Source organism: Aspergillus tubingensis (genome assembly GCF_013340325.1).
Source record: "Aspergillus tubingensis WU-2223L DNA, scaffold_7, whole genome shotgun sequence".
Taxonomy (NCBI): Eukaryota; Fungi; Ascomycota; class Eurotiomycetes; order Eurotiales; family Aspergillaceae; genus Aspergillus; species Aspergillus tubingensis.
The window spans coordinates 1,768,472-1,795,392 of record NW_023336281.1 but is presented as its reverse complement, the minus strand read 5'-3'; the positions used below and the strand labels follow the sequence as shown (position 1 = coordinate 1,795,392).

At 51.7% G+C, this 26,921-nt stretch overlaps 11 protein-coding genes across 11 annotated transcripts; 5 read left to right on the top strand and 6 right to left on the bottom strand.

Moving 5' to 3' along the window:
* Nucleotides 1-927: 927 nt before the first annotated feature.
* On the bottom strand, nucleotides 928-3,893 carry AtWU_05563 (uncharacterized protein; the record flags this gene model as incomplete). The annotated part of the gene is made up of 3 exons (XM_035500673.1): nucleotides 928-1,660; nucleotides 1,710-3,699; nucleotides 3,758-3,893. The coding sequence occupies 3 exons, from the start codon at nucleotides 3,891-3,893 to the stop codon at nucleotides 928-930; spliced, it is 2,859 nt and encodes a 952-aa protein (XP_035356566.1).
* A 1,833-nt stretch (nucleotides 3,894-5,726) lies between these two features.
* Nucleotides 5,727-7,178, top strand: AtWU_05562 (phosphatidylinositol-specific phospholipase C; the record flags this gene model as incomplete). Its single annotated transcript, XM_035500672.1, has 1 exon — nucleotides 5,727-7,178. One exon carries the CDS (start codon nucleotides 5,727-5,729, stop codon nucleotides 7,176-7,178), a length of 1,452 nt encoding a protein of 483 aa, XP_035356565.1.
* Nucleotides 7,179-7,561: 383 nt separating this feature from the next.
* Nucleotides 7,562-8,623, bottom strand: AtWU_05561 (mitochondrial 54S ribosomal protein uL10m; the record flags this gene model as incomplete). The annotated part of the gene is made up of 1 exon (XM_035500671.1): nucleotides 7,562-8,623. One exon carries the CDS (start codon nucleotides 8,621-8,623, stop codon nucleotides 7,562-7,564), a length of 1,062 nt encoding a protein of 353 aa, XP_035356564.1.
* A 398-nt stretch (nucleotides 8,624-9,021) lies between these two features.
* AtWU_05560 (anthranilate phosphoribosyltransferase) lies at nucleotides 9,022-10,373 on the top strand (the record flags this gene model as incomplete). Its single annotated transcript, XM_035500670.1, has 2 exons — nucleotides 9,022-9,348; nucleotides 9,414-10,373. The coding sequence occupies 2 exons, from the start codon at nucleotides 9,022-9,024 to the stop codon at nucleotides 10,371-10,373; spliced, it is 1,287 nt and encodes a 428-aa protein (XP_035356563.1).
* A 528-nt stretch (nucleotides 10,374-10,901) lies between these two features.
* AtWU_05559 (Rpo12/RPC10 RNA polymerase subunit family protein) lies at nucleotides 10,902-11,270 on the bottom strand (the record flags this gene model as incomplete). Its single annotated transcript, XM_035500669.1, has 2 exons — nucleotides 10,902-10,926; nucleotides 11,062-11,270. 2 exons carry the CDS (start codon nucleotides 11,268-11,270, stop codon nucleotides 10,902-10,904), a joined length of 234 nt encoding a protein of 77 aa, XP_035356562.1.
* Nucleotides 11,271-11,886: 616 nt separating this feature from the next.
* Nucleotides 11,887-13,753, bottom strand: nar1 (iron-sulfur cluster assembly protein NAR1; the record flags this gene model as incomplete). The annotated part of the gene is made up of 2 exons (XM_035500668.1): nucleotides 11,887-13,572; nucleotides 13,646-13,753. The coding sequence occupies 2 exons, from the start codon at nucleotides 13,751-13,753 to the stop codon at nucleotides 11,887-11,889; spliced, it is 1,794 nt and encodes a 597-aa protein (XP_035356561.1).
* A 1,558-nt stretch (nucleotides 13,754-15,311) lies between these two features.
* On the bottom strand, nucleotides 15,312-16,666 carry AtWU_05557 (putative formamidopyrimidine-DNA glycosylase; the record flags this gene model as incomplete). The annotated part of the gene is made up of 2 exons (XM_035500667.1): nucleotides 15,312-15,843; nucleotides 15,900-16,666. 2 exons carry the CDS (start codon nucleotides 16,664-16,666, stop codon nucleotides 15,312-15,314), a joined length of 1,299 nt encoding a protein of 432 aa, XP_035356560.1.
* A 399-nt stretch (nucleotides 16,667-17,065) lies between these two features.
* On the top strand, nucleotides 17,066-17,701 carry AtWU_05556 (MIX23 family protein; the record flags this gene model as incomplete). The annotated part of the gene is made up of 1 exon (XM_035500666.1): nucleotides 17,066-17,701. The coding sequence occupies one exon, from the start codon at nucleotides 17,066-17,068 to the stop codon at nucleotides 17,699-17,701; it is 636 nt and encodes a 211-aa protein (XP_035356559.1).
* Nucleotides 17,702-18,376: 675 nt separating this feature from the next.
* On the top strand, nucleotides 18,377-21,011 carry AtWU_05555 (peptide alpha-N-acetyltransferase complex A subunit NAT1; the record flags this gene model as incomplete). The annotated part of the gene is made up of 3 exons (XM_035500665.1): nucleotides 18,377-18,458; nucleotides 18,539-20,494; nucleotides 20,548-21,011. 3 exons carry the CDS (start codon nucleotides 18,377-18,379, stop codon nucleotides 21,009-21,011), a joined length of 2,502 nt encoding a protein of 833 aa, XP_035356558.1.
* A 798-nt stretch (nucleotides 21,012-21,809) lies between these two features.
* AtWU_05554 (Tim22-complex subunit TIM54) lies at nucleotides 21,810-23,266 on the bottom strand (the record flags this gene model as incomplete). The annotated part of the gene is made up of 2 exons (XM_035500664.1): nucleotides 21,810-23,113; nucleotides 23,167-23,266. The coding sequence occupies 2 exons, from the start codon at nucleotides 23,264-23,266 to the stop codon at nucleotides 21,810-21,812; spliced, it is 1,404 nt and encodes a 467-aa protein (XP_035356557.1).
* A 1,146-nt stretch (nucleotides 23,267-24,412) lies between these two features.
* AtWU_05553 (serine/threonine protein kinase CBK1) lies at nucleotides 24,413-26,524 on the top strand (the record flags this gene model as incomplete). Its single annotated transcript, XM_035500663.1, has 4 exons — nucleotides 24,413-25,026; nucleotides 25,099-25,602; nucleotides 25,685-26,161; nucleotides 26,212-26,524. The coding sequence occupies 4 exons, from the start codon at nucleotides 24,413-24,415 to the stop codon at nucleotides 26,522-26,524; spliced, it is 1,908 nt and encodes a 635-aa protein (XP_035356556.1).
* Between the last annotated feature and the right edge of the window lie 397 nt (nucleotides 26,525-26,921).

Below are 26,921 nucleotides of genomic sequence, written 5' to 3'. Positions count from 1 at the left end.
ATTTGACCTTTATGGGGTTTTGTGTATGGAGTTGGGTATGATATTGCATTCTCCCATGCATTTTTGGGCCTGAGCTGTCTTTTCATTGATTTCTGATATGGGAGTCTAAATTCTGGATTGATGCATTTTACTTCTTGTTCAGCTTTGTTGATTGATACCTACCTACCACCTACCTATGTCTCATCTACATACGACTATCTTTAGAAATGTCACGAAGATTACACTTCAATGCTAGTTCATACCAATACACCTCTTGTCTTATATAAATAGCAATGGACGGGGATCTGTAACACTGAATTGACATATAGCTGGAGTTCGACTGGCTGGCATCAACCACTAGCCTAGGTAGTATGGGATGGGAAGAGTAGGCAGCAACGGTTCCTTTGTATGGGACCAAAATTGGAGGGAGAAGGGCCCAACTGGCTACCATGTTACGTCATGCTCCGGTTGGTGGTTTACGAGTAGCTGCCTGAGGTTTTATTTAGGGATTGCTCCTAAGATCTCATCGGTGGGTTTACTGGTTGTGGAATGATAGATAATACGCTGTATTGGTTAAGATCATTATCTGAGTATGACATTGACGTAAGTCCTTATGAGTGTGTATCATTCTGTTGGTTTTAACGCTAGTGCATATCAATATAAGAAACAAGGAAGCAAGCGGGCCATTTAGAAAGAAGACAAGTCTCGGCAAATACCACCGTGATAAAACTTGAACTAGACAAGAGGTTCTGAATAGCATTCTACCCATCCTTGATATCTCTGTTCTTTCTACCCTGAGCATTTTGAGCTAGGAAAGCAGACGAATGTGGTAAGAATGCAAGCCGGCACAACATCGGAAACACAGAGTCAAGGCCACTTCAAGATGTAGAATATACTATCATTACTTGTTGATGTATCGTTGCCCACAATTGCCTATACCTCTAGTCTTCACAAGAAAGGCTCGTCTGTGTCCTGCACAGGACTTCTGGGCACGTTTTTGTTGGGAATGAGAGGCTGCTGTTCTTCCGTGAAAGGGTCCCACTCAGTCGACTTTCCTATGTTACCGCAGAAGATCTTCATCCAGCTCTCAAACTCGTTTCTCTCATCGCTTGTCTTCAAGTCGATGGTCTTACCTCCGGGAAGAAGGGGAATGAGACGTCGACTGGGGTCTGCATCCGTACACCGTGCAGCGATATCACGAGACAAAGAACTAGCATCGGCTCCAAGGGCTGCGGGCTCTTCACACCGGTGGACATAATAAAACAATCTGACACTCGTGGTAAAGGCCACCACAACAGGTCGTCCTCTAGTACTGACAGTATAACTCGATTTCTCCGATTTCTCTCGTTGATGAAGCTGGCGCAGAGTATGCTTCATCGTCAGGTCCCATTCCTCGGGACTTTCGTCACGCACATGGCGCAGAACGCAATACAACCCATTGCAATGAGTGATATCCATGACGAGCTCACGGTACCTAGGGGGTAGAAGGCAACGGAATGTCGGGCCGCGAATATGAACGATCAAATAGTCCGGAGTATCCAAACCACTGTTGAGCTGGTAGTTTCGCGCAAGATACCTGCCCCAGCCATCTTCGACAGACCCGACATATGTGTGTTCTTCAATATTGAATAGGAGCTCGGGGTCTTGGATCTGACTGCCACCATAATAGTCATAGTACATCCTGCGGAGGAGGTTAGATACCCATAACCCAATTGGCCAGCAAAACTTACTGTTCGGGCATGTCTATCTGCTTTGTATAAGGAGAACGTCTGTAGACCACCTCCGAGAATACCATGCCCACAGAACTCAGAATACTTTGTCGAGTGTGATCGGCTATTCCGATCACAGGATTCAACTTTATCTCATCATCCTTGAGGGTGACAGGGAACCACGAATCTTCATTGGAATGCCTTACTTGGGAATTGCTCTTCTTCCCCGAGTGCAGATCTTCCAAGATGAAGCTTTGTTCGGCACTGTCAAAGCCCACAACAGCATAGTCATCGTTCAAGCGAAACTCACGGTTACCGGTTCTTCGGCAGTAAGATGACACTTCGCCAAGCGCGCGATAGGTCCGCGTGTCGGAGAACTTCATGATGGCTCCAAGTATTTCATTGGGGAATACGCGCGACTTTGCATGCTTCAGGTTTTGATAGGTAGCTGCGTCAAAGAAACGTAACACCGCGAGAAAAGCATCGATGTGCGTCTTATTCCCAGACCCGTCACCAGTAGACTCTCCGTCATCGTCATCATATCCCATATCGTTCGAAATATTTGAACCGCTTGCTGGGTATTCAAGCTGAGACCCCTCTTGTATCTCAGAACTAGCAGCATCTTCGCTTCCATCATCAACATCCGGTGAATAGACTGGCCCGAACCCTTGATCATCGTCAACGACAGGGTCTTCATGTACTGACAGATGTGACTCCACAGGCTCAGAACTCGAAGATTGAAACTCCCGAACAGAGGCGGCCACATCCTCTGCACCAGAGACTTCCTCGTGGCTAGGGCTAGCGATGTTTTCTCGTGTAGACTTTTCTGAATTACACGGACTGGCCAACTCTAGGTTCTCAAAGTCATTTGTGGATTCCTCGGCTGTGCATGTATCTTCCTGCGCAGGGTAAGAAGACGACACCCTTGTTCGAAGGCCATTCGCAAACCCTGAGTTGTTATTATCAAACTGTATCAGTGCGGTAAGAGGAGACCTGCTAACATGCACGGTTCCATCCGGACACTTTTGAACACGAAGCAGCACGACATCTAAGATGGAGAATACCATGGCATGGAAATCCTTTAGTCCCTGCCTGAGGCCAGCTTCCACAACTTCGGTAACGGATGCCTCCTCGACCTCGACCAGATCCAGTCTAGTAACCAAGTACACAAGGACATTCCTAAGCCAGTACATTTTGCTACTGGGTGCTGAGCCAGACTGGGTACCCGGGATGTGAGACTCGTGTAGAAACTGTGGAAGAACGGTTGGCAGATAGCCGGGCGCAGTCAGTTCGGGGGAAACATCCTGTCGAGCCAGGTAGTAGCCTTCTGTCTGGTGGTTTTGGTCCAGGCTGCTAGCACATTCAAGTGTTATTTCACCAGCAGCAATGGACAGTATCGCAAAGGCTATCTCCCTGAACGAGAAACAACTTGGATCCCACTCTGGAAGATAGGCATCCAGGACAGGTCGATATCTATGGTGCATGCGCGTAAAGATGGCAGCCAGTAGTGACTCGCGTGCATCAATGATGTCTCCTTGGTCGTAGAATGTATCCAGTGGAGCGACCTGGATGTCCAAGTGGCTATACCTATCTCTCGAGGCACCATCTACCTCCGGTTTCCAGCCAAAATTGGCGACAACCCCTTCAGGTGTGCACCGATCAGCTGCCCGACGGCCTCGACCATCTAGTCCAAGATACTTGATCCACCCCCCTGCACGGGGAAGTCTGGCTAGGTAGAGATGAAGGGAGTTGTCAACCGTCAATACCTCCCGGTCTAAATCGAGGGTGTAGGTCCATTCAATGTTCCACGCATGCATCAGCTCCGGGACGACTGTCTGTAGTGGGGGTAGTTGTAGTCGATCATCGATGGCCCAGAAGCTCTTTGCGTAGCGCTCTTTCAGAGCCACGCTCGAGTACTCCTCTCGTGTGCTTTGAACCTTGACTGGAAGAGTTTGTGTCTCAAATTGGTGAACGAGCTGAGCATAGACATTTCGCATAAATCGAAGCCATTCTAACTGGATGTTAGTTACGTTGCATGCTGTTATGTAGGCGAAGAAACATGGACTTGCCTTGATATTTCTCCGGGTCTTCAGGTATATCATTCAAGATGGCGTCGCCTAATCCCTCCGGATAACTGTCGAATTGATTGTAATAGACGAAGTATCTACCACGGCAGCGGATAAAAAAGAGGCCCCTGGTTCCCATAGTTGCTATATGGTTGCTTAACAGACCATGAGATGAAAAGTGAAAATCGACTGGGAGTTAGAGAAGATACAGGAGTGAAAGTGTAGACTAAGAGAGAAGAAGGCTGAAAGGTAGATAAAGGGAACAGGCGGGGTGAGAGTGGGAAGCCAACTACAATTAAGTACATGCAGACGGCAGCCCGTTTTGGAAGCCACCCTAATTCCAGCATTCACTTCAATACGCGCGCGCCTAGATGAGACACTGTAAAAACGCAGATCCACGGTAATTTATGCTGATGCTTGGCTGATATTGATTCCGGTGTTGTTGCGAAGGGAGGAATAGAATACGACTACCCATTGAAGGGAGGAGGCAGCAATCTGAGATACTAGGCATCTACCGTGGAAGCTCCCGATGCCTCGGAAACAACTTCGGAGCTTACCTTAGTAGTAGTACTTACTTTCAGCAAACGGAGACACCCAACAGCCAGTAGTAATACTAGTGCTCGCCTGCCCGTTTGACGAAGCGTGGAGGAAGCTTCGGTTCTGTAATGAGTTCCAGCGTTATCTTCGAATATAATTGTCTGATCCCATATCTGACGGTGAAACAGAAACTGAACAATAGCAGTACTGCAACTACTAAATACATTGGAACAACTGCTTCTGCTCAGTTTCCGGATATCCATAGCCATCCGTGTACCATGCCAAGAAAATTTAAAGGACTAAATGTCGATGGGAGAGCATAGCATTTCATCTATGTAGTGGGCGATGAAATAATCCACGAAGATACTATAATATCATATTATTGTTATAATCACCAGCTGATGTTATTGTATGCGGTGTTACTCCACATTCCCACATTCCGCCCGCAATTCGGGCTATGAGTTGTTCCACCATCGAACATGGCACGTGCGGGCCGATCTATAACAGTCCACAGAGGGGCATCGATTCAGATCCTCTTCATTCCCCCGAACTGACTGAAGGCGAAGGACATGGATCGAATTGGACCCCAAATCTAACAGCCGGGTGGTCCATAATTCAAGAAAAGATGTCTCCGTCTTCGCCTCTAGCAGGATCCCACTCATAGAGATATATTTTTGTCCTACCCACCATGACAGCAAACAGCCTGATCTAACTGATCCAAGCCTCGAAGATTTTCCCGCTGGCTCACAAACAACTATAAAGTAATTCAGTTCGAAGGGTAACTTGACTTGTATTAACAACTCCTTGCCACAAAGATGAAACCGACTGCCGGCTCAAACTGTTGTTCTCGATTGTCAGCCGCGGGATGTTGTATGCGGGTGGTGGATCTGGATTACGGAGAGCCTTACGACGCAGGGCTGATCATTATTAACCGCTTCAAGCACGCCCTCTGCGACGGCGGGGCCCAAAATAGCAAACATTGGCTTACGGGCTGACTTGCTAACTCCAAACAGTCCAATGCGCTTGCTTGTGCAGACCATTGAGCTGGTTCGCGTCTGCGTAGCAAACTTTCCAGGGCTCTGGTGTTCCGCCTCGGCAGGTGATCCTGGGCCAGTATGGGCAGTGGGCGCCGGCCTTTATTGGTTCAATCCCCATCGGGGGTCTTCTTAGTGTTCCAAAGTATCCCCATTGCAACCAGGCACCCCCAGCCAAACAGACCAATTACGGCCCTTAATCTAACCCTGACAGGCTGATACTTCAGCCTTTTCCTTGGGATCAGTTCCCCTTTGCCAGCCTGCTAATTATAAAGTCTAGATTGTCGGTCCCGTCCGTCGGAGATCTGTCCTAAATGCCGTGTTCACTACGCCGTCCACGGAGACACGACCCGCAGAACAACGCAACACCGGAGCGAGTAAATAATAAAAGATCCAAGAAGATGGTAGCCGAACATCTTACTATTCGCAATGTCACCTCCACGCCCATTACACTGAAGCGCATTGAGCGCTTCCGTGCCCCCGATAGATCGCTTGGGGTTCAAACTTTTGCAAAGAATTTCACACGGGTCTTGACCAATACGACCCGTGCGAATGCCCCAGTTGCTGCTGTGAACGATGATACGAAGCCTTTTGCAGAGAAAGAAGTTGACATTCATGTCGCGCCCTTCGAGTCAGTCCAGACAGAGCTTCGCTCGTTCATCGAGTCCGAGAAGGAACGTTTGCGTTGGGTCTTTGAGGTGGAAGGAGAACGGCATCAAATCCAGACCCCAGTTCCCACCACTGAGACTGCCACCATGAAGGCACTCTGTGACAACCCCAAGTTCAAGCTCACGGGGATCTACATCACCGCCGCTTCCCATCTCACCATTTTTTCCTCCGCCAATCTGAATGCCTGGATGGGCGAACTGAAAGATGACACCTTGCTCTCCTCTCTTTCCATCCCAGGCACGCACAACTCCCCAACCTGCCATGTTGCAGCACCATCCGTTCGTTGCCAAGCGGTCAGTCCCAGGGAACAGCTCAGGAACGGGGTGCGATTCTTTGATATCCGTGTGCAGCCTCAATATCCGGAAGATACATCGAAGGAGGAGCTTATCCTCGTACACAGCGTCTTCCCCATCTCACTAACCGGCAACAAATACTTCCGGGACTTGATGCACGAAGTGAACGACTTCCTGGAGCAAAACCCCTCCGAAACACTCATCATCTCTCTCAAGCGTGAAGGTCCCGGAAACCACACCGACGAACAGCTAAGTAGAATCGTCAACGACCACTACGCCCGTCCAGGGAGCAGATGGTACACGGAACCAAAGATCCCCACCCTAGGCGAAGTGCGTGGAAAGGTTGTCCTTGTCCGTCGATTCGAAATCTTCGAACACCTGAAAGACATTCATGATGGCAAAGGATGGGGTATCAACGCCAGTGGCTGGGCCGATAACTGCGCAAGTGCTACCTGCCCCAGTGGACAGCTTTGCATCCAAGATTTTTACGAGGTCCTGGAGACCACGAACATCGATAAGAAGATCGAATACGTGACCGAGCAGTGCGGACGCGCAAGCAAGACCCAGTACCCGTTTGGGGTGCTTCCAGGGCCCTTGGCTACGCGAGCCCATCCGTTCTACATCAATTTCCTGAGCGCCAGCAACTTCTGGAAAGTCGGAACGTGGCCTGAGAAGATTGCTGCTAAGCTGAACCCTGCCACTGTTGAGTATCTGTGCAGGAAGCATGGAGAGGGTGATGGTGATTGGTCTACTGGTGTCCTTGTTACGGACTGGGTAGGCTTGGATGGTGACTGGGATCTTGTACGATGCATTGTGGGTATGAATTCTCGGCTGCTGCACAGGCAGTTGATGCATGCAGAGCAGAGCGAGCAGAGCAATGGCAACAATTAAGGAGGGTTGGTTAGGAACGAAAGGAAGGACTGCCGGTTGCGCTTCAATCCCGCTCCGAGTCTCTTCCATGGATTGTCAAAACCGCACCGGTTGTCAGTGACCGACCCAACAAGAGGGATACGTGAACTAGGTATCATAAAATAATACCCGTATTTTCAACGTAGGTCACGATACACAGTGTACAAGCGGACAACACAGCCAAAAGGAGTATGTATGTATTTGTAACCTAGAACTATGACTCCGGTTCTAATGAAACTTCATGTGCTAAAACAATCATGGTCTTGAAGGGTAAAAAAGGAAAGAAAAATGGGGGAAAGAAAATACACGCGACATTTTATTATACATGGCAAGCCAGGCAGAAGAATTCAACAGCCTTAGGCAGTTCAAGCAGAATCACCCTTGTTCTCATCCTCGGAAGCCTTCTCCTCCTTCGGCTCCATATCCTGCTTTCTGCTCTCAAGCGTAAAGTAAAGGCTCTTTCCAGCGCCCTCCAAAGCATTCGTAATGCTGGATCCCATGCTCTGCAGAGCCATAACGAGCTGTGACCGCAGACCATCCATACCGCCCTCGATACTGGTGACCCACTTGGACTGCTCAACATCGAAGACCTGTCCATCCATACGAGCAGCAATCAAAGACAACTTGTTCAGACCGTTCTGAACAGGGAACTCATGCCAGCCCGGGTTAGCCTTCCGGGTAGGCAGAGGAAGACCGATCGACTTAGGGGCCAGGACCTGCAACGCGGCCTTCAAGTGTTCGGGGGAGACGTGGGGGATGGTAAGGACGGCCACAGGACCAATCAGCAGCTCCGACAGCTCATGTTTGCCCTTCATGGACAGGACGGCATCATGAGCGGCGCGGGAGAGGTCATGGGAAAGGGTAGGGTCATCCCGGGAAGCGGCAAGAGGGATTTCGGCCGATGTTTGCGTGGCAGGGTCGACAGCTCTGGGGACCGGGGTGGTCTGCTTAGGACGGAAGTATTCGACGATGCGGAGGGCGACTTCGAAAATGCGCGTCTGGACAATCTGGACCTTGATGTGCGGAGCCAGCGCTGGGGCCTTCCGGCCCTCCGAGGCAATCTTCTCGTCCACCTTCTGCATGGCTGCGCTCAGCTCTCGGCGGATAGCGGCCCACTCGACCGATTGGAGGTTGTCGTGCTGCAGGAAGACCATGAGAGGCGTGGTGCGGATGATGGAGGTGTATTGCCGGAGGAGCTGGGACCGGCGGTATTCGGGGTTGCGGTGCGAGGGAGGCTGCGTAGGAGGGTGGTGGGCGATGGGGGCGGGGGAGTGTGTCATTTGCTCGATTGATGCGGCCGGGGTCGTGGCCGTGGCTGCTGTGCTGGCATATCTGGCAGCAATTGGGAGTTCATGCTGGTAAACGACCCTTTGTCGGCGGACCGACTGAGTGATGCGGCCGCTGGAGATGCGGACGCGAGGCGGCATTGTGGAGGTGGTAAGAGGACTTTCGGGGGGTGAAAGGTCAATTGGGCGTGGAATAGTACCGCGAGGAAGTAGGGACCGGACGAAAACCTCCAAGACCGTGAAATTGGCGATGCCGGCGACAAGAGCAGCGTGCTGGAGGATGTCCGGCTGGACGAAAATATGGCACGAAATCTTGACTACCCAAAGCGGATTAGTCGGGCTGACAGGCGGTGGGATTCTGCCAGACGCAAAGATGACTCTTTGTTCTGCGGTCAGCGGGCATCCGACCAAACTCCGAACCTTCCTTCCTTTTCATGCAGGTAAGCTTGAAAGCTCGGTGAGTGAGTTGTGACTCATTGCTTATATAGGAGCGTGCGCGCCGTTCCGTTCTACCTGCTAACATATAAACCAAAGGCAAAATGTCCGCCTCAATTCATGACCAGAAACCGCAACATGTCTCCATTTCACCCCTCCTCAAGAGACTCGCCTACCCCGCTACGGAACGCCGGGTCGAAGCTTCGGAAATTGCCTCAGCTTTCGCCCTGATTTTTGAAGACGGAATTTCGCATATTCAGACCGCAGCGTTGCTCACGCTTTTGCATTCTACGGGATTGGATCGCGATGCTGAAGTCATTGCCAAGTGCTCGCATCGCATGCGCGAGGCCGCTCGCCAGGTCGACCGGCCTACTCTGAAGGCTGCTATCAAGTCGCGCGGGAAGAAGGAGGGCAACTACAGGGGTGGTCTGGTGAGTGATGCTGGTTATATTGTACCTCAATTGGATCATACGGCTGACGTCTACGTTGCTTGTAGTGCGATATCGTTGGTACCGGTGGAGACATGCATTCTACCTTCAACATCTCCACAACCTCTTCGATCATTGCCTCCCCTCTCCTCATGACCGCCAAACATGGCAACCGGGCCCAGACCTCTTTCTCCGGATCCGCCGACGTCCTGAACGCCATTACTCCTGTGCCCCCGAAGATCGGCGCAGTTAACGCCGATAACCTTCCCCAGGTCTATGCGGAGACCAACTACTCCTTCCTGTTTGCTCCCAACTTCCACTTTGGCATGATGTACGCCGACCCTGTCCGGCGTGGGCTTGGACTTCGGACAATCTTCAACTTGATGGGACCCCTTGCCAACCCAGTCGACTGGGCTATCGAGGCGCGTGTTGTTGGTGTGGCCTACCAGAGCTTGGGACCGGTGTTTGTGGAGGCATTGCGACAGAACGGATGCAAGAAGGCGCTTGTTGTTTGCGGTGAGGAGGATCTGGACGAGATCAGTTGCGCAGGAAAGACAAACTGCTGGCAACTAACGGAATATCCTAACCCCGCGTACCAAGGGTCCCAGGAGGATGAGTGCTCGTGCGATGAGGAGGAACACCCCCGCACCTTGGTCAAGATGGAAATGTTCCAATTGCACCCGTCCGATTTTGGCCTGCCGACTCACCCGCTGTCTGACGTTGGCGGCAGGAAGATGCCCAAGGACAACGCAGCCAAGCTGATGAGCATTCTGCGGAATGAGTTGCCTCGGGATGATCCCATCTTGAGCTTCGTCCTCATGAACGTGGCTGCCCTCCTAACGGTGTCGGGTATCTGTGATGCGGACACCAGCAACATGGGACCTGGCGATGACGGTCAGGTCATCACTGAGCGCGGCCCTGGTGGCGGGCGCTGGAAGGAGGGTGTCCGTCGAGCTCGCTGGGCCGTTGAGAGCGGCGCTGCTCTCAAGTCCTTCGAGCACTTCATTGAAGTCACGAACCGGCTTTAATGATATCAACGGCTTCCATTTCTCTACCCACTCATTCTCTTCTGACTCTCGGGTTTTTCTCTGGCTCTAAAAAGTATAGGCCAACTTGTTCTTCGAAACAACAGTATGGCCATAATTTTTCGGGTAGTAGTGAATAGTTTATGATACCGTAACCATCGAAATGAATACTGTTCAAGACACTCAAACCCCAAGTAATGTTTCACGAACATAGCTGAATTAACTGCCTGAATCAAAGACGAGGGGTATGTCCGCACAAAATCCCATCATCACTTATCTTCACTCGACAATAATCCCACTCATCCATCTATCCCCCACCTCCCACTCACACCAACATCCAACCCTCCCTCACCAAGACAAAAAACCTTTCACAAAGAAATACATAACAACGAAAAGCAAACTCCAAGCGCCACCAAATGCACCCACCCCATCATACATAAAAACGAAGTCAAACAAGCCCAACCAGACCATATCAGTCTAGTCCAGTCCAGCCCAACTCAACTCAAACCACTTATTCTATCAAACCCGAATTCACCGCGCCTCGAACTGAACCATTCTGCACATCGCAAAGTAAACCAGTTAGCACAAACTCACACACATTCATCCAATCACCTCCATTCCCACATCTATCCTCCCCCCATCCCTAACCCCAGGGAAGAAAATAAAAAAAAAGGAAGAAGGAATGACTAACCTCTTCGTCCTCTCCTTATACAAAACCCGATGACCGCACTCCTTGCAGCGAATCTGATCTCCCCTCTTCAGCGAAACGCGCGAGTTGCACTCGCCGCACAGGTACGCGACGACAGGGCCGTCCATGGGGCCACCACCGGCAGCATCACCGAAGGCGTTCTGGGCGCCGCCGCCGCCCAGGTTGGGGACTTGGTATTGTTCGCGGGACATGGTGGATTGTATGGTTTGGTTTATTGCGGTAGTTTAGGTTTGCGGGGTGGTGAGTAGAGGGTACTAGGTATTTGGTCGGTGTGCGGTTGGGGAGGTAGTGGAGGGTGTGGTGTAGATGGTGATGGAAGGTTTGGGTGGTTTGGTTTGTTCTGGAACTTTTTTGCGGTTGGAGGTTCGTTGCTGGATTGGGTTAGGCTGGGCGGGTTGTGATTGGAGTTATGTTCGTGGATAAGGTGGTTGTGGTGGTGTGATTAGTAAGCTATGTGGGTTGTGCAGATTGTGGTATTTGTCAGAATATAGTAGTAGTCTAGGTCGTTTTTGTTTTGTTCAGGAAAATATGGGTGGGCTTATATATTTCGTCAAGTGCGATTTCTGTCGACCTTGAGTAAATGATTGCTTGATTTTTTGGATGTAGTACGTAGGATAAGACACAATATACATCTCCCACGACTTATCGTGCTGCCACCGATTCCACCAGCAAACATGGTATCTCTCTATATAATGTGCTGTCCAAATGCAAAGACTGTTGTCCCGATGAAGAAAATGCACGCATAGCTCATGTCATCCAAACATCACAGGGTATATGTCATAAATAAGTGAAAGAAAAGAAACAAATTTACCAACCACCGCCAATCTTCCCAGCAAGCTCAGCAACGCGAGTAGTATCGCTCGCAACAGGCTGGGACTTGCCAACATCACTCTCAACCTCGCGATATGTGGTGTAGGCAAGCTTCGAGAGCGGGATGCCCATGGAGTCGGACCAATAACGCATGGCATTATGGACTTTGTCTTCTTTCTCAAGAATGGTTAGGGGCTGCGACTGGCTTCCGGCTTCCGATTCGGAGTCCGACTCCGCAGAGTAATATGCCTCGTCTACACGGGCAAGCCAAGCGCGTTGCTCATGTGGTGTCGGCTTCGACGAGGAGTCGGGCACTTCGCCCGAGGTTGAGGACTGCACGCTGGAGCTAGCTTCGCGGGCATCTTCAATGCGTATCTGACCTCCTCCATTAGTACAGCCTCCAGGGCATGCCATGACTTCTACATAAGCGTAATCTGTGCCAGAACCACCAGACGCAGCGCCCCGTCCGACCGGCATTCGTCGACTACCGCCCGGAAGACGAGAAGCCCGGGCTGGTTTCAGCTTGCGAACAAGATTTTGAATATTGCGGAAACCGTAATAGCGAGCAGCTTTCAGGATAGGCGTGTGCTCCGACGACATGAGGGTGTACTCGACTACATCGGCGTTTCTTCCTCGTTGAGTGACAATCTCACTGCCTGGATTACGTGCTTGGAATGTTTGGAGCACGTGGTGGAGGTACCCTCCGGATGTACCTGCGGCAGCTGATTGTCCTGGGGAAGACTTTGAGAACAGAAATTCGTTCAAAGTGGTATCGGGGAATGGTGGTATATAAGACTGAGGAAGGGATTTGAACGGTAGGTTGGGAAGCGCAAGGCCCCTGGAAGATGCTAGGCTTAGAAGTTCGCGAGTGGTGATCACGCAATCAACATCACGGACGGCTGTGTGGTCTTCGTCCTTCGCAGACAGCCACGAAGCATCGGTAAGCTCCTCACGACTGGCTTCAAGCTTCTTGTCAAAGCAAGGCATGACGGCCAAATGCCATATACGAGAGGCCGGGATGCCAAGTGATTTACTGAGGACGGTTTTGAAAAAGGTGCCAGCCAACGCTTGCGGTGATTTGAGTCGTGACAGATGTGGGAGAACAAATGGATGTGTCTTTTCCGCATAACATATCCAGCCTGGACATGCGGACGAGAGGATCGGCCGTTTGGGAAGAGTATTGGTTCCGCTGTTTGTGCTAGGGGAATCGGGGTTGGTCGTCAAAGTCTCGCCAACTTCGTCCGCCGTAAGAACCAAGACAGCCTCGCGCAGAACATTGGTGTCGACAACCCATGTGAAGCCGCTGCCATTCTTGCCTCCAGCACGCAAACCGTGGGGACCGCTGAGGAACTGCTGGATCATGTATGATGCTTCCTTCTCCGTGATTCCATAGGTTGCTGCTAGGCTTGCCCTCACCTGAGGGCTAACACTTGCCACGAAAACTCGGCCTTCGTCATTGTCCGTGCCCAGACCCTGTGCTAATGTCCCATTTTCACGGTTGATCAGCAACTCGGGATGCGCATCCAAAGTGTTGAGGACTTCCGCATGCGATTGCAACGAGATGAGCACGGCCTCAGCTGAAGTGACGCACCCAGAGCATGCGAGGCAGTCAGTCAAAGAGATTTGTGCCGGTGGAAGATTTTCAGGCTGCACTTTGTCTTCTGTGGTCACTTCATAGGGGTTCTGAGAGATTATAAATCAGCGCTCATTCATTGGATGGAGTGGGGTACAAGCAGGGAGAAGGTCGAGCACATACATCTGTTTTCGAGGGATCCTTTGCAGGGAGAGTTTCCACAGGCTTGATGCACGCAACTCCGGGAGAAATGAAATCGTTCAAGTCGTCTGCAGATAGAATTGCACTCATTGTGGCGGCAATTGAAGACTCCTAGCTAGATGAGCAGGTATAGCAGCGCCACTCCGCAGCGGGCTCAGAAGTCTGCGCTGCAACTCGGACCGTGCTGATTTAGCAATATGAAAGCTTCGACGTCAAGTTGAACGCAATGTGCAAGACTTCAGTGTGCATGGAATATGAAAGCAGGTAGAAGAAATGCGACAGTGACAGTGATCGAAAGAAAGACCAATGCTTTGTCATCTGCAGTGGCGACGAACTCTGATGTTACTGGATGCTTATCGGCAGCCCCGCGATCGGCGATGATAAGCTGACCGCCTTTCGGCACCGCCCGCCAGGCACTCGTGTTCTGCCGCTCGTTCGTGTTGCCCCTCGGATTTCCACTTGGCTGGCCGCTCACCAGGCACCCTGGTGCTTCCAGCCTTGCTGCCTAAGTCTGCTCTTACTGTCAAGTCATGCCACACACTACATTAACAGACATGTAGCCAGATTAAGCTTACATTCTGCTTACATAGTTTCACAGCAGACCACAAATACAAAGATGAGCCAAAAGTTATTACCAGACTACTTCCGACCGGTCAATGTGCGACCACGGCCTATGTCGGCAGCTGATAGGAGAGCAATACTAAGAGCGACCGCGGAAGAGACTCAAGCCCTTCTCCCCGGCATTCTAAGTACGGTGCCTCGGGCACCTCCAACAGCACAGTACTGTCCACGCATCAGATATCCTTCTTTAAATCCAAGGTTCAGTCCAAAGCTATCAACCCATGTCGAAGTCATATTTGGAGATACGTTCGACATCGCCATTAGGGTTAATAGCCCCTCCAGGCAATTTCGGCAAACTGACACGCGGAACGTGTGTGTCTTGAATATGGCCAACGAAAGGAATCCAGGCGGCGGTTGGCGTAATGGAGCTATGGCTTAGGAGGAGGCTCTTTGCTATCGAAGCAGCCTCAGCTCCACCCTTAAATACCGATACTATCCCATAGGAGAACGAGACGCCATCTATTCTCCGACCGTCGTTATCTTCCGTGAAAGTTTCACACAGGGTCATGGGCTGATGGACCTGCAGAAGCCTGAACATCTCCCTATTGTGAGCGTTATTAGCGTTGCTGCCCTGGAAGGACCAGAGGTGGACTATACGGCAAATCCAGCGGCATTTAAGTTTCGTTCTGATCGAGAACTGACCAAAGACAAGATGCGGTCTATTCTCCGCATCGCAGGGTATAAGAAGCATCGGAGAATAGTCCTAGGAGCTCTGGGTTGTGGCGCATTTGCGAACCCAAATGCCGAGGTTGCTCAATGTTGGTTCGAAGTCCTGAAAGAAATCGAATTTCAGGGATGGTGGGAGAGGATTGTATTTGCGGTTTTAGATGACATGTCGAAAGTTGCTCAGGGTGACAGCAATTTCGATGTCTTCCGGGAAAGGCTGCATGGATTGAAGGTATGAACAGGTAGACCAGGAAAAGTGGTACATAGTATTAGTATATAAAAACCGTTATAATAAAGTCCGTCACGTCGTATCTTCCGATACGTCGCTAATATGGTTATAATGATACAATTGTGTGGATTCCTACTTTCGAAGTCGGTCAGAGCGCCTTCTGGTAGTTTGTTGTGCTTCTACCGGCTTAGTCTCTGTCTCATCGATGTCTTCCTTCTTGACAGAAGTCCTGCTTTGCCTCTTGGGCCCTGTTTTGGGCTTCAGATCCTCTTCGCTAGCTTCCGGTTCGCTCTCCTCCTTTTTCACTGAGGCCCGCTTTCGCTTCGACTTTGCCGGCGCATTACTGGCGTCTTCACTGCTGAAGTCCTTGGCTACTGGCCCAGTCTTCTTCTGCACGCTTGGAACCACTGCGCTGGTTCTGCCGCCTACCGTAAGGAAAGTGATTTTTTCCCCGTTTGGCAGCACTGATGGCGTGTTCTTCTTGCCTTTACTCCACCGATGTTTGAACAGCCAGTCAGCTGGGAATTTCTCCGAATCTGCCAGAAGTTCTACGGAGGTGGAGCAGATATAATGTATCGCTGAATGCAGCTCTTTGATCTGGTCATCATCAAGAGTGTTGCTGTATTGCTCAGGGTGTATCTTAGCTTGGTAGAGGATTTCATCGCTATAAAAGCAGTCAGCTGGATGAAATTGCCATAAGGGGAACCTGAAGAAACATACCCCATCCAGTTGCCTATTCCGCTAATATTCGCCTGATCAAGGAGCAGGGCTTTTACAGGTACCTTCTTGCTTCTCAGCTTCTTTGCCAGCCACTCCTCCGATACAATGTCTTTATCGGCGACAGGATCTGGGCCATTCTCTTTCAGAGGACTGTATTTACGGATTTCCTCCGCGGGACAGTCTACCAGACGTATTCTGGCCAGTCGGCGAAAATCAACAAACGCAGCCTCTGTCTTTGGATCGCCGTCGGTTTCGAGCAAGAATTTCCAGTACTTCGGCGGCCACTCCTTATCTTCTGGTTTGTCTGTCCGGTAGTAGTATGTGTCGGCGTCCCGGATCTTCAGCCAGCCCGCCATACCAAAATGCATAACTGCATGGGGTGGTGATGACATAGCAATCCAGAAGTACTTGCCCTGCTGTCCGGCACCAGTAACTTTCTTCCCTTCCATTGCCTTTTGAAACTCGGCAGCAGTGGTGCCCGCTTTGCCGTAAATAATGTCATCGTTTTGCACCGACACCTTGGAAAGCGTTTTGCCGACAAGATGTTGACGAAGGAAATGGACTATACGTGAGACTTCCGCTAGCTCGGGCATGATGTTCAATGTTGACAGTCTCTGTCGGGAACGGAATATTGTGGCGTGAACTTTTGTCTCTTTGGTTCGGACCTCCTCCCAGAATAGGCTCAAAGATGTGTATAAAGTCAATTCAATGAAGTCACGTAAGTCGAGCAGAGGCTGGAGCAGGAGGTCGTGGCGCGCGTCGGCCATCACGTAGTCCCGTGATTACAGAATGCTAACCTAATCGGGTAATATACTAGGAAAGTGTGAAGTACGGCATGCCAGCCGAACCTCGTGAGAACTTCAACATTAGCTTGTTGAAGTCATTGCATTGCTGCATTGCTAGCCCACGGCCCTTTTGGAAGTTACCATAGCCCCGGACTAGTTACCCGGTCTTCCTTTACCTCAGTAGCACAGTTGTTATTTGAACTACTTCTTTGCAGCCAAACGATCCGCTGGCCGCGGTTCCATATTGTACAGCTGCCAAAGTGGAGTGGTTCTGGACGAATACTTCCAGGTCAGAAAGTGACTCTGGAAAGGTGGAGGATCGGAATATGTCTCGAGCATCGTCAACCTCAGCTCCTCAGCTGACACCCCAATTCTGTTTCAATGAGAGGCTGCTCAGAGGTATGCTCAGCTACGGCCACCGTCAAGTCCATAGACAGTAACGGGGCGCGGACTGACCCGGGGTATCCTGGCTGCTGTACAGATTTTCTACGAATCTCTAGATCGACCATAGATGACTCCATTACGCAAAACCTCAATGCCTTGTTCACCCCATCTCGACAAGGATTCGATCCCTCCTCCACAGCTATTCGACAAATAGACGCCAGTGAAGGGAAGCAAATCGAACCAGCTGCTTGCCAGGGCTTCAAGGATAAGGTCTTGTTTCCATCATGGCAAGTCCGTTCGGATGTGCTCAACTATTGCGCCGGGGTGGCCACAAGTCCCGACCCGGAAGACCCGGACCTCATTCTCCAGCAGACCGAGTCTGCAGAGGATCGCGAGCATATTGTCGATGATCGCCTAGACCCATATGCGGCCCGGTTTTTGCCTCGGGAGGCACGGACTGAGTCGTTGGCCAACCTTGTCCGCACTCAACGGGGGGTCGAAGACATTATACGCACGCGCACGTGGGGTCTGGTAACGGAAAGATGTGGTGGCCCGTCGGAGGGCTGGGAAGAGGCGCTGAATAAATGGCGTGAGAATAAACAACGAGAGCAGGCACCACCGTTGACAGAGTGATATGATCTCCGGGTCGAGTAGTAGTCACGGCATTGATTATGGTTGAGGGCCTCCAACCATTGGGGGGTCCCATTTCCAGCTGCTTATTGTCTGGTTACTGACCTGACTTGATGAGACTGGACTTGCTATGTATATGATGTTGTAAGATAGCTGCATATAATAGGCGTTCTTGGTTGGAGCCCAGGCGGGATGTATGAATCAAAACATGAACTTGGCTTGAATCGCGTACTCTACCATTTGTTACCAATTAACAGAACAGACGGCATGCTGTGAATACTCATTAGCAATGTCACTTGTCGACAATTGGGTGACATGGAGGGTAAGGATTAGGGCCGCCAGGTTGCATCTGCAGGGCCGCTTCGGATAATAATTTCGTCTGGTGCCGGGCAGCCCTCGAGGACGGCGGTCGGCAAGAACTTTACGAGTAAAAGCAATCATTTAACCATACCATTTGAGCCGCTTGAACGGGTGAACCAGAGGATTGGATAGGGGTCAAGGATAATTCTCATATCCCCTAGGACGTGCATGCTGTCAGAGTGTTGGTCATAGCTTATCGCTGCCTGATCGACTAATCGTCGTCCATCGTCATTCCTCCCCCGCGCACTTCGAGCTTCCGTCTTCGCACAGTCACTTGGCAAGTCCTTCACAGACCACCATCGGCCAACCACACTCACCATGCCGCAACCATTGAACTCCAAGGATGCATCCTTGTTCCGCCAAGTCGTTCGTCATTATGAGAACAAGCAACACAAGAAGGGTGCGTTTGCGATTTCGATTGGACACGCTGGATGTCTCCGCAAGTGGGCAGGAAAGCTAACTGTGCTCTCTTCCGAACAGGCATCAAGACCGCCGAACAGATCCTGAAGAAGAACCCCAACCATGGTGATACCTTGGCGATGAAGGCTCTGATTATGAGCAACATGGGCCAGCAGGAGGAGGCTTTTGTGCTGGCCAAGGAAGCCCTGAAGAATGACATGAAGTCGCACATCTGCTGGCATGTGTACGGATTGCTGTATCGGGCGGACAAGAACTACGAAGAGGCAATCAAGGCATACCGGTTTGCATTGAGGATTGAGCCGGACTCACAGCCAATCCAGCGGGATCTTGCGCTGCTGCAAATGCAAATGCGCGATTACCAAGGCTACATTCAGAGTAGGAAAGCCATGCTGCAGGCTCGCCCGGGTTTCCGACAGAACTGGACGGCTCTCGCGATCGCACACCACCTCTCCGGAGATCTGGAAGAGGCCGAAAAGGTTTTGAATACTTACGAAGAGACGCTAAAGATCCCTCCGCCGACCTCGGATATGGAGCATTCGGAGGCCGTTCTGTACAAGAACGTGATCATGGCCGAGGCTGGTAAGGTGGAACAGGCGTTGGAACATCTGGAGAAGGTGGGACACAGGATTTCGGACGTGCTTGCTGTGATGGAGATGAAGGCGGACTACCTTCTGCGACTGGACAGAAAGGCTGAAGCGGAGGCAGCGTACATTGCGCTCCTGGACCGGAACCCGGAGAACTCGCTCTACTACGATGCCTTGGTCCGGGCCAAGGGTATCCCTAGTGATGACCACAAGGCCAAGAAGGCCGTGTATGACTCGTGGGTCGAGAAGTTCCCCCGTGGTGATGCTGCTCGCAGAATTCCCTTGGAGTTCCTGGAGGGCGATGATTTCAAGCAGGCCGCCGACGCCTACTTGCAGCGCATGCTCAAGAAGGGCGTTCCCTCTCTATTTGCCAACATCAAGTCACTGTACAGCAACCCCGCCAAGCGCGATACAGTGCAGGAACTTGTTGAAGGCTACGTCGCGACGACGCCCCAGTCGAACGGCTCCGCGGAAGGTCAGTCCGGCGCCGACAACACCGAGTTCCTTTCTTCTTCCTACTACTTCCTCGCTCAGCACTACAACTACCACCTCAGCCGCGACCTGTCTAAGGCCATGGAGAATGTCGACAAGGCCCTTGAACTATCGCCCAAGGCTGTGGAGTACCAATTGACCAAGGCCCGGATATATAAGCATTACGGAAACCTTGAGAAGGCGGCCGAGGAGATGGAGAAGGCCAGGCTGTTGGACGAAAAGGACCGTCACATCAACTCCAAGGCTGCTAAGTATCAACTCCGCAACAACGAAAACGACAAGGCTCTTGACAACATGAGCAAGTTCACTCGTAACGAAACCGTTGGTGGGGCTATGGGTGATCTCCATGAGATGCAATGTGTCTGGTACCTGACCGAGGATGGTGAGGCGTACCTACGCCAGAAGAAGCTCGGCCTCGCGCTGAAGCGATTCCATGCTGTCTACAACATCTTCGACACCTGGCAAGAAGATCAGTTCGATTTCCACAGCTTCTCCCTTCGCAAGGGTATGATCCGTGCCTATGTGGACATGGTTCGCTGGGAAGACCGCTTGCGCGAGCACCCCTTCTACACCCGGATGGCCGTCTCTGCCATCAAGACTTACCTCCTCCTTCACGACCAACCCGACCTGGCTCACGGACCTCTGCCCAGCGCCGTTGCTGACAACGACGAGGAACGTAAGAAGGCGGTCAAGAAGGCCAAGAAGGAGCAGCAGCGCCTGGAGAAGATTGAGGCGGAGAAGCGTGAGGCCAGAAAGGCCGCAAGCACAAAGAGCGTTGATGGAGAAGTGAAGAAGGAAGACTCTGACCCGCTCGGCAACCAGCTTGCCCAGACGCAAGACCCGCTCAAGGATGCGACCAAGTTCCTGACACACTTGCTGGAGCTTAGTCCCAAGAGCATTGAGGCCCAGTGTCTCGGATTCGAGGTTTACCTCAGGAGAGGTACGTTCACCCGTTTGCTATCAATCATTAGCACATACTAACCGCAACCCCAGGCAAGCACGCCCTTGCTCTCAAGTGCCTCACCGCGGCCCACGCCATCGACGCATCCAACCCCACCCTTCATGTCCAGATCCTCCGATTCCGCAAGGCCCTGGATAGCCTTTCCGAGCCACTTGCGCCCCAAGTAGCCGAGGTCGTCAACACCGAGTTCGAGGCCTTGCTCCCCAAGGGCCAGAACCTCGAGGAATGGAACAACACCTTCCTCTCTACCCACAAGGAGAGCGTCCCCCACCAACAAGCCGGCCTGACCAGCCGTCAGCTCCTGAAGCCTGAGTCCAAGCCCCAATGTGAACAGGACCTCATCGCCACCCTCGACTCCAAGGACATCACCATCGACACTGCCCTGGCAGGCCTGGAGCTCCTGAGCGAGTGGGGAAGCAACCACGCCGCAAAGTCTGCTTATGTTGAGAAGGCAAGCAGCAAGTGGCCCGAGGCGACGGTGTTCCGCCTCGACTAAAGTGATAGGACAGATTTCTTTTCTTGGACTACTCATATTCAAAACTTACCTTATACTTTGAACCTCTGTAACATGATTGGCGGAAAGGAACTTTTCTCCTTGTCTCATTAGCTTCTTCCTCCTCCTACTTCTCTGTCTCCTTCTCCTTATCCTTACCATTCTTCTATCCTTAGAATTTGATCAGCTACGAATTTGTAGCTGTAGCTGGATCCTACCTGGGTGTACATATCTAATTGTACTGAAAATCCCTGGTATGTGGTGTGAGACGAAAACTATACGTGAACATGCTTTTCGAAACTCATCGAGGCGTATTGTATTAGACTTTTGCAATAAATAGAGAATAGCCCAGTCAGAACAAGCGGTCTGGGGCTAGTTTGGTTGGGAGCCTTTCACGCGCGTTGACATCAAGGCGTTGCAGGAACGTACTTCAATACCTGAGAGACTTGAATGTGCGACCTAGAATTGTAACGTTTCATCTCAGTAGTACTAGATATACATTCCCACAAGGTGTTTTTATACTAGATACGAGACATTTGACCCGTCAAGATCATCTTAAATTCGACTAATATACAGTTTGAAAAGGAGATGTCAGTAGTTAATACATATACCCATCCATCCAGACAAAACACGTTTCCCATGCAATTGATCGTATCGACCCCAAAATACCAAGGACCAGAAAAAAAAAAGTAAGCATATGTCTATATACCTCTAGCCCAAACACAGATAGAGATCTAATAAACCCTTTCTATTTATGGTGACAACAAAACCCTTCTCGCAGATCGTTTCTCGGAGGATGGATTACTCCTCGTCAAGGTTGCCCAGAATGGGCTTTCTCCGCAACGTCTCCTCATCCTCTCCGTATCCATACTTCACCCACATGCGCTTCCAGAACGACACAGGGACAGGGCGTTCCTGGCCCAGGATGTATTCCTGGCCGTCGCGGATGCGCTGGGCGCGGGCCTCTTCCTCGGGCGAGACGCTGAAGCGATGCATGCGGGAGGCGAGGCGTGGGTCGATGACGATGTCGTCGAGCCACTCGCGTTCCTTGTCGGGGTTGGCTTCGTCCTTGCGGTGGACGGACTTATGCCATTCCTTTTCTTCCTCCTCGAGGACGGTCTGTTGTTCGTAGGTGGTGCTGCCAAGGGTATCGTCGGAGATGGGGGAGGCATCCGAGGAGCCGGAGCCGGTGTTGTAAGGGCGGCTGTACGAGGCCAGGACGATGGCGGCGACGTCGCGGCCTACGCTCTCGGCCATGTGACGCTGGTTAAGGTAGCGGTAGAGTCTGATGGGGGTGTTGAGGAAACCCAGGATGTGGGGGAAGGCGATGGGGACGGAGCCTGAAAGAGTCTGGGGGATAGTACGGGGGAGGGGTTGCGATGAGTAGTCGGATGTGGAGATGTAGGCTGGTGTCGGTCCGACGGGTTTAGCAGGCTTCTCTTCCTTCTTTTCCTGCTCGGGGGCGTTGGCGTCGCCCTCCTTGGTCTCTGAGGAGGTCTCTGCGGTGGGTGTGCTCGATTCCACAGGAGCGGGTTCCTCCGTGGGCGGAGGTGGAGGGGGAGGATCGAGAGGGCCCAGCCAGCCTTCGTGCAGACCGCGAATGTACTCCTTCCATGTGTGACGACCGATGACCAGATCACCCTTCGGTCCGGGCTCCTCGATAACGCCCATCGACGTCCTGGCGGCGAAAACGACGTCCTCGACCGTGGGGTCCTCCACCACTGTGCTCGGTTCGCCTGCCTTGCGTCTCCACTTGCGAATGCGCTCCGCGTAACCAGCACGGATATCGCCTTCCCTCCTGCCTTCGATGATTTGGTAGTCCAGTGCCGCCGCCACGAGGATCGGCTTGACGTATTCTTTGAAGTGGTCGCGAGCTACACGGATACCGTCACCCGGTGGCGCGGAGAGGAACACGTTGATTTTGCGTCGGGTTTGCTCGATTGGAAGATGCTCTTTGGAGATGTGGGCGACAAGGTCACCCCATTTTTGTTGCGCGCGGCGCTTCTCTCTCCGGTCGTAAATGACAGCTGCGGCGAACGAGCCGGTGATGGTGAAGAAGATCATCCAGTTCCGGGAGGGGAGTTTCATGCGAAGATTCGGCATTCCTTGGAGACTATTAGGTATGAAGATATTGGTTAAGGGCATTTGGGATCTATACCAAGCATTCTGAAGGCTGGGTTGGAGGGCTTGGGAGCGCTGGTGGACGCTGCGGACTGGGCCGGGCCTGAGGCCGCGGCGGAATTGGAGGATTCCGCCATGGTGTAGGGGGATAAAGAAAAAGGGTATATGAGAGTTTGGGGTATATAATTAAGATACAAAATAATAAAACTTTTGGTACGTAACAGGGAGCAGAAAGCACTCCCTCATGGCATGTCGTGAAGGGAAATGTATGATTGCCGAAAAAGTTCGGGATGCTCAGCGCAGCTCCGGTCGGGACGAGGGTTTATCCGGAGGCGAAGATGCCGAGTTGAAGGCGGAATCTGGAGGAGCAGCAGAAGATGCACCCCAGCTAAACTCAGTGTTGCATACCACGGAGATTTAGTCTAAAAAGACCAGGTCTCAGATGATCCCTTGGAGTTTCAGATTGTAAATTTCGAACCCGTCCAGCTGAATTGACATCTAGAAGGAGACATGATTGGTTCATGCTGCTGGCGTTAACATTCATCATTGCTGGAGCACTAGCATTCCCTTGATGGTATTGATTTGTCACAGTGAGGAATACACTCTCTAGACCTCTAATTCTTTATATTCCTTTGAAGGCAGTGAAGACCCTGTATATTGAAGATGAAGATGGTAGCAGCGAATACATTCAATCATTGTGAGACAGCATTCGTGGCTCCAACCGAGTGCCGTATGAGTCTGGAACATTAAGCATTAAACATCGGTCTCTTTTTCCAGTTCCCCTCTTCCCCCCGTGCTGATCGGATCATCAATCCTTGAGGAGTAGTGGTTGCAGTAGCATCGTGTCTTTTCTTTGGTATCCTATTATCCCTGTCTCTGACTTCAATTCGGGATCGTGAACCTGAAACACAAAGCTGGTTACCCGACAGATACTTTGTTAGAGAGGGTAAGTAGTACTTAGTAGTACGGGACTTGCCGCCACTGGGGCAGAAGAAGAGCCAGCCAGCCTCTGGTTGTTGTGCCTGGACCTCTCCACTGCATTTCCCCCCCTCTGCTAAGCCAATCTCAGGGACACAGCGAAGAAAGCGCTCCTGAAAGTTGCTTGTCGAAAGCCCCCCTTCGCCTCCTGAGGCCACCGCTCCTTCGGGCTCTTGTTTCCCCCTCCCCCTTGGATTATTCTTTCCCATCTCCATCCCCCTCCCCCAATTCTTCATCCACTCGCTTTCAACTCCCCCCGCTTTCCCTAGCCCTCGTTTGGTAGTCGGGGAGGAAAGTTTTCCATCATGGATCCCAACAACAACAACCGACTCCACCTGAATTTCGGGTACAACGATCGTGGTTTCAATGCGGCGGCGGCCAACAACCGCGCCTATCCCACTACCCCCTCCGCCTTCCCCCAGCCGATCTACCAAAACCAGGGTCCCCAGGATTATATGGACGCCCAGAACGGTGCCTATGCTCAAGGTGGTTATTTCATGGCCAATCCTTACCAAGCTCAGGCTGCCTACGGCCAGCCGCATTATGGCCAGAACCTGCAGTCCCCTCAGCCCGCCTACCAGTCCCGCATGGGTTACAGCGCGAACGATGGCACCAACGGCTTGATCCAGCAGTTCTCGAACCAGGACCTGAACTCTCCTCGCTCGGGTTTCTTTGCTCGTTCTGCCTCGCCAGCCCAGCGACCCCGAACTGCGGGCTCCCCCGCCCCCGGGCAGCAACAGCCGGGCCACCTGGCGCCTCCTATGCCTCGTAGCCCTCGCACCCCCGCGGAGAACGAAGAGTTGCAGCGGTATCCCGAACGGTACTCCGAGAATGTCCACAAGCGTGGTAAGGCAGCCAAGGAGCTGGTCAGCGTCTTCTTTAATGAGAACATCGAGCGCGCACGCGATCGCAACATGCGGTGAGTATTCCACAAATGCCACAGCCCCTCCCCAGCATGGAAACTGGTGTCGCTAATTCGGTGCGTTGCTAGGTCTGCTGAGCTTGACAAGATGATCCGTGAACCGAGTATCCCCAAGGAGAACAAGTGCAAGGACGCAGAGGTGCTTGCTAAGAAAGAATCGAATTTCCTCCGATTCCTTCGTACCAAGGAGACCCCGCAGAACTTCCAGACCATCAAGATTATCGGAAAGGGTGCATTCGGTGAAGTGAAGCTGGTACAACGGAAGACCGATGGCAAGATTTACGCGCTGAAGTCGTTGATCAAAACGGAGATGTTCAAGAAGGACCAGCTGGCTCACGTTCGCGCGGAGCGTGATATTCTTGCTGATTCCAAGGACAACCCGTGGTTGGTGAAGCTGCATGCTTCCTTCCAGGACACCGCATACTTGTATCTGCTGATGGAATTCTTGCCTGGTGGTGACTTGATGACCATGTTGATCAAGTATGAAATCTTCTCCGAGGATATCACCCGATTCTATATGGCCGAAATTGTCATGGCGATCGAGGCTGTTCACAAGCTCGGCTTCCTTCACCGGTAAGTACTAGGCGCTTGATGCGGCCAGAAGATGCAAAGTCGAAGTTTCACGGGAACAGGTGCTAATTGTTTTCGTCTGTAGTGACATCAAGCCTGATAACATTCTTTTGGATCGTGGTGGTCACGTCAAGCTGACGGACTTTGGTCTGTCCACCGGAGGAAAGAAGACCCACGACAACTCCTACTACCAGAACCTGCTGAAGAACTCGACGTCAAAGGACAAGAACCGCAACTCCGGTTACTTCAACGATGCGATCAACCTGACAGTCTCCAACCGTGGTCAAATCAACACGTGGAGAAAGTCTCGTCGCGCAATGGCATACTCCACGGTCGGTACTCCGGACTATATCGCCCCGGAGATCTTCAACGGTCAAGGATACACCTACCTGTGCGATTGGTGGTCTGTAGGTGCTATCATGTTTGAATGCCTTGTGGGTTGGCCCCCGTTCTGCGCGGAAGACACCACCGACACCTACCGCAAGATTGTGAACTGGAGAGAATGCTTGTACTTCCCCGAGGAACTCACTCTTTCGCGCGATTCCGAGGGTCTCATCAGAAGGTAGGCTTTATGCGCATCATTCGCTCATGCATCATGCTAATTCTGGATAGCTTTCTCTGCGACGCAGAGCACCGTATCGGAAGCGATGGCGGCCAATTCGGCGGCGCAACGCAGATCAAGAACCACCCCTTCTTCCGCGGAGTCGTTTGGGAGCAACTGCGCAGCATCCGTGCGCCGTTCGAACCGAGACTGAGCTCGAACATTGACGTGTCGTACTTCCCGATCGACGAGATTCCTCAGGAGGATACCAGTGCCATCCACCGCGCTCAGGCTCGCGCCATGCCGGACGAGCAGGAGGCGGAGATGAGCCTTCCATTCATCGGATACACGTACAAAGCGTTCAACGCCTTCCAGGGAAATTGAAGATACAGTCGACATCCGAGTGTCCTTGTGAACCCACGATAGACGTCATTGAAGAGTCCGACGGCGGGCGGGCTTGCATTGATGGCTTTTCAGTGGCGCATTTAGGTTCTGGTCTCGGGCATCCCCTTGTGCATCAGTTTCATCCAGCATCTAGCGCATTTGACATTTCGCCTCAGTTGGTCACGACCTAGCATTGTTCATTTCCTATTACCTTATTGATTTTGCATCCGTGTCGCGAGACGACGATTGCTAGCTACCGACTGTATCTAACCGGGGATACATATGAGTGGATTTCATATCATGTATTAGAAAAGCCCGCGAATGCAGGACTGTGTTCCGTAGCTATTAGCATTTAGCCAATGCATAAAATTGCGGTAGAAGTTTGCGTCTCATGTAG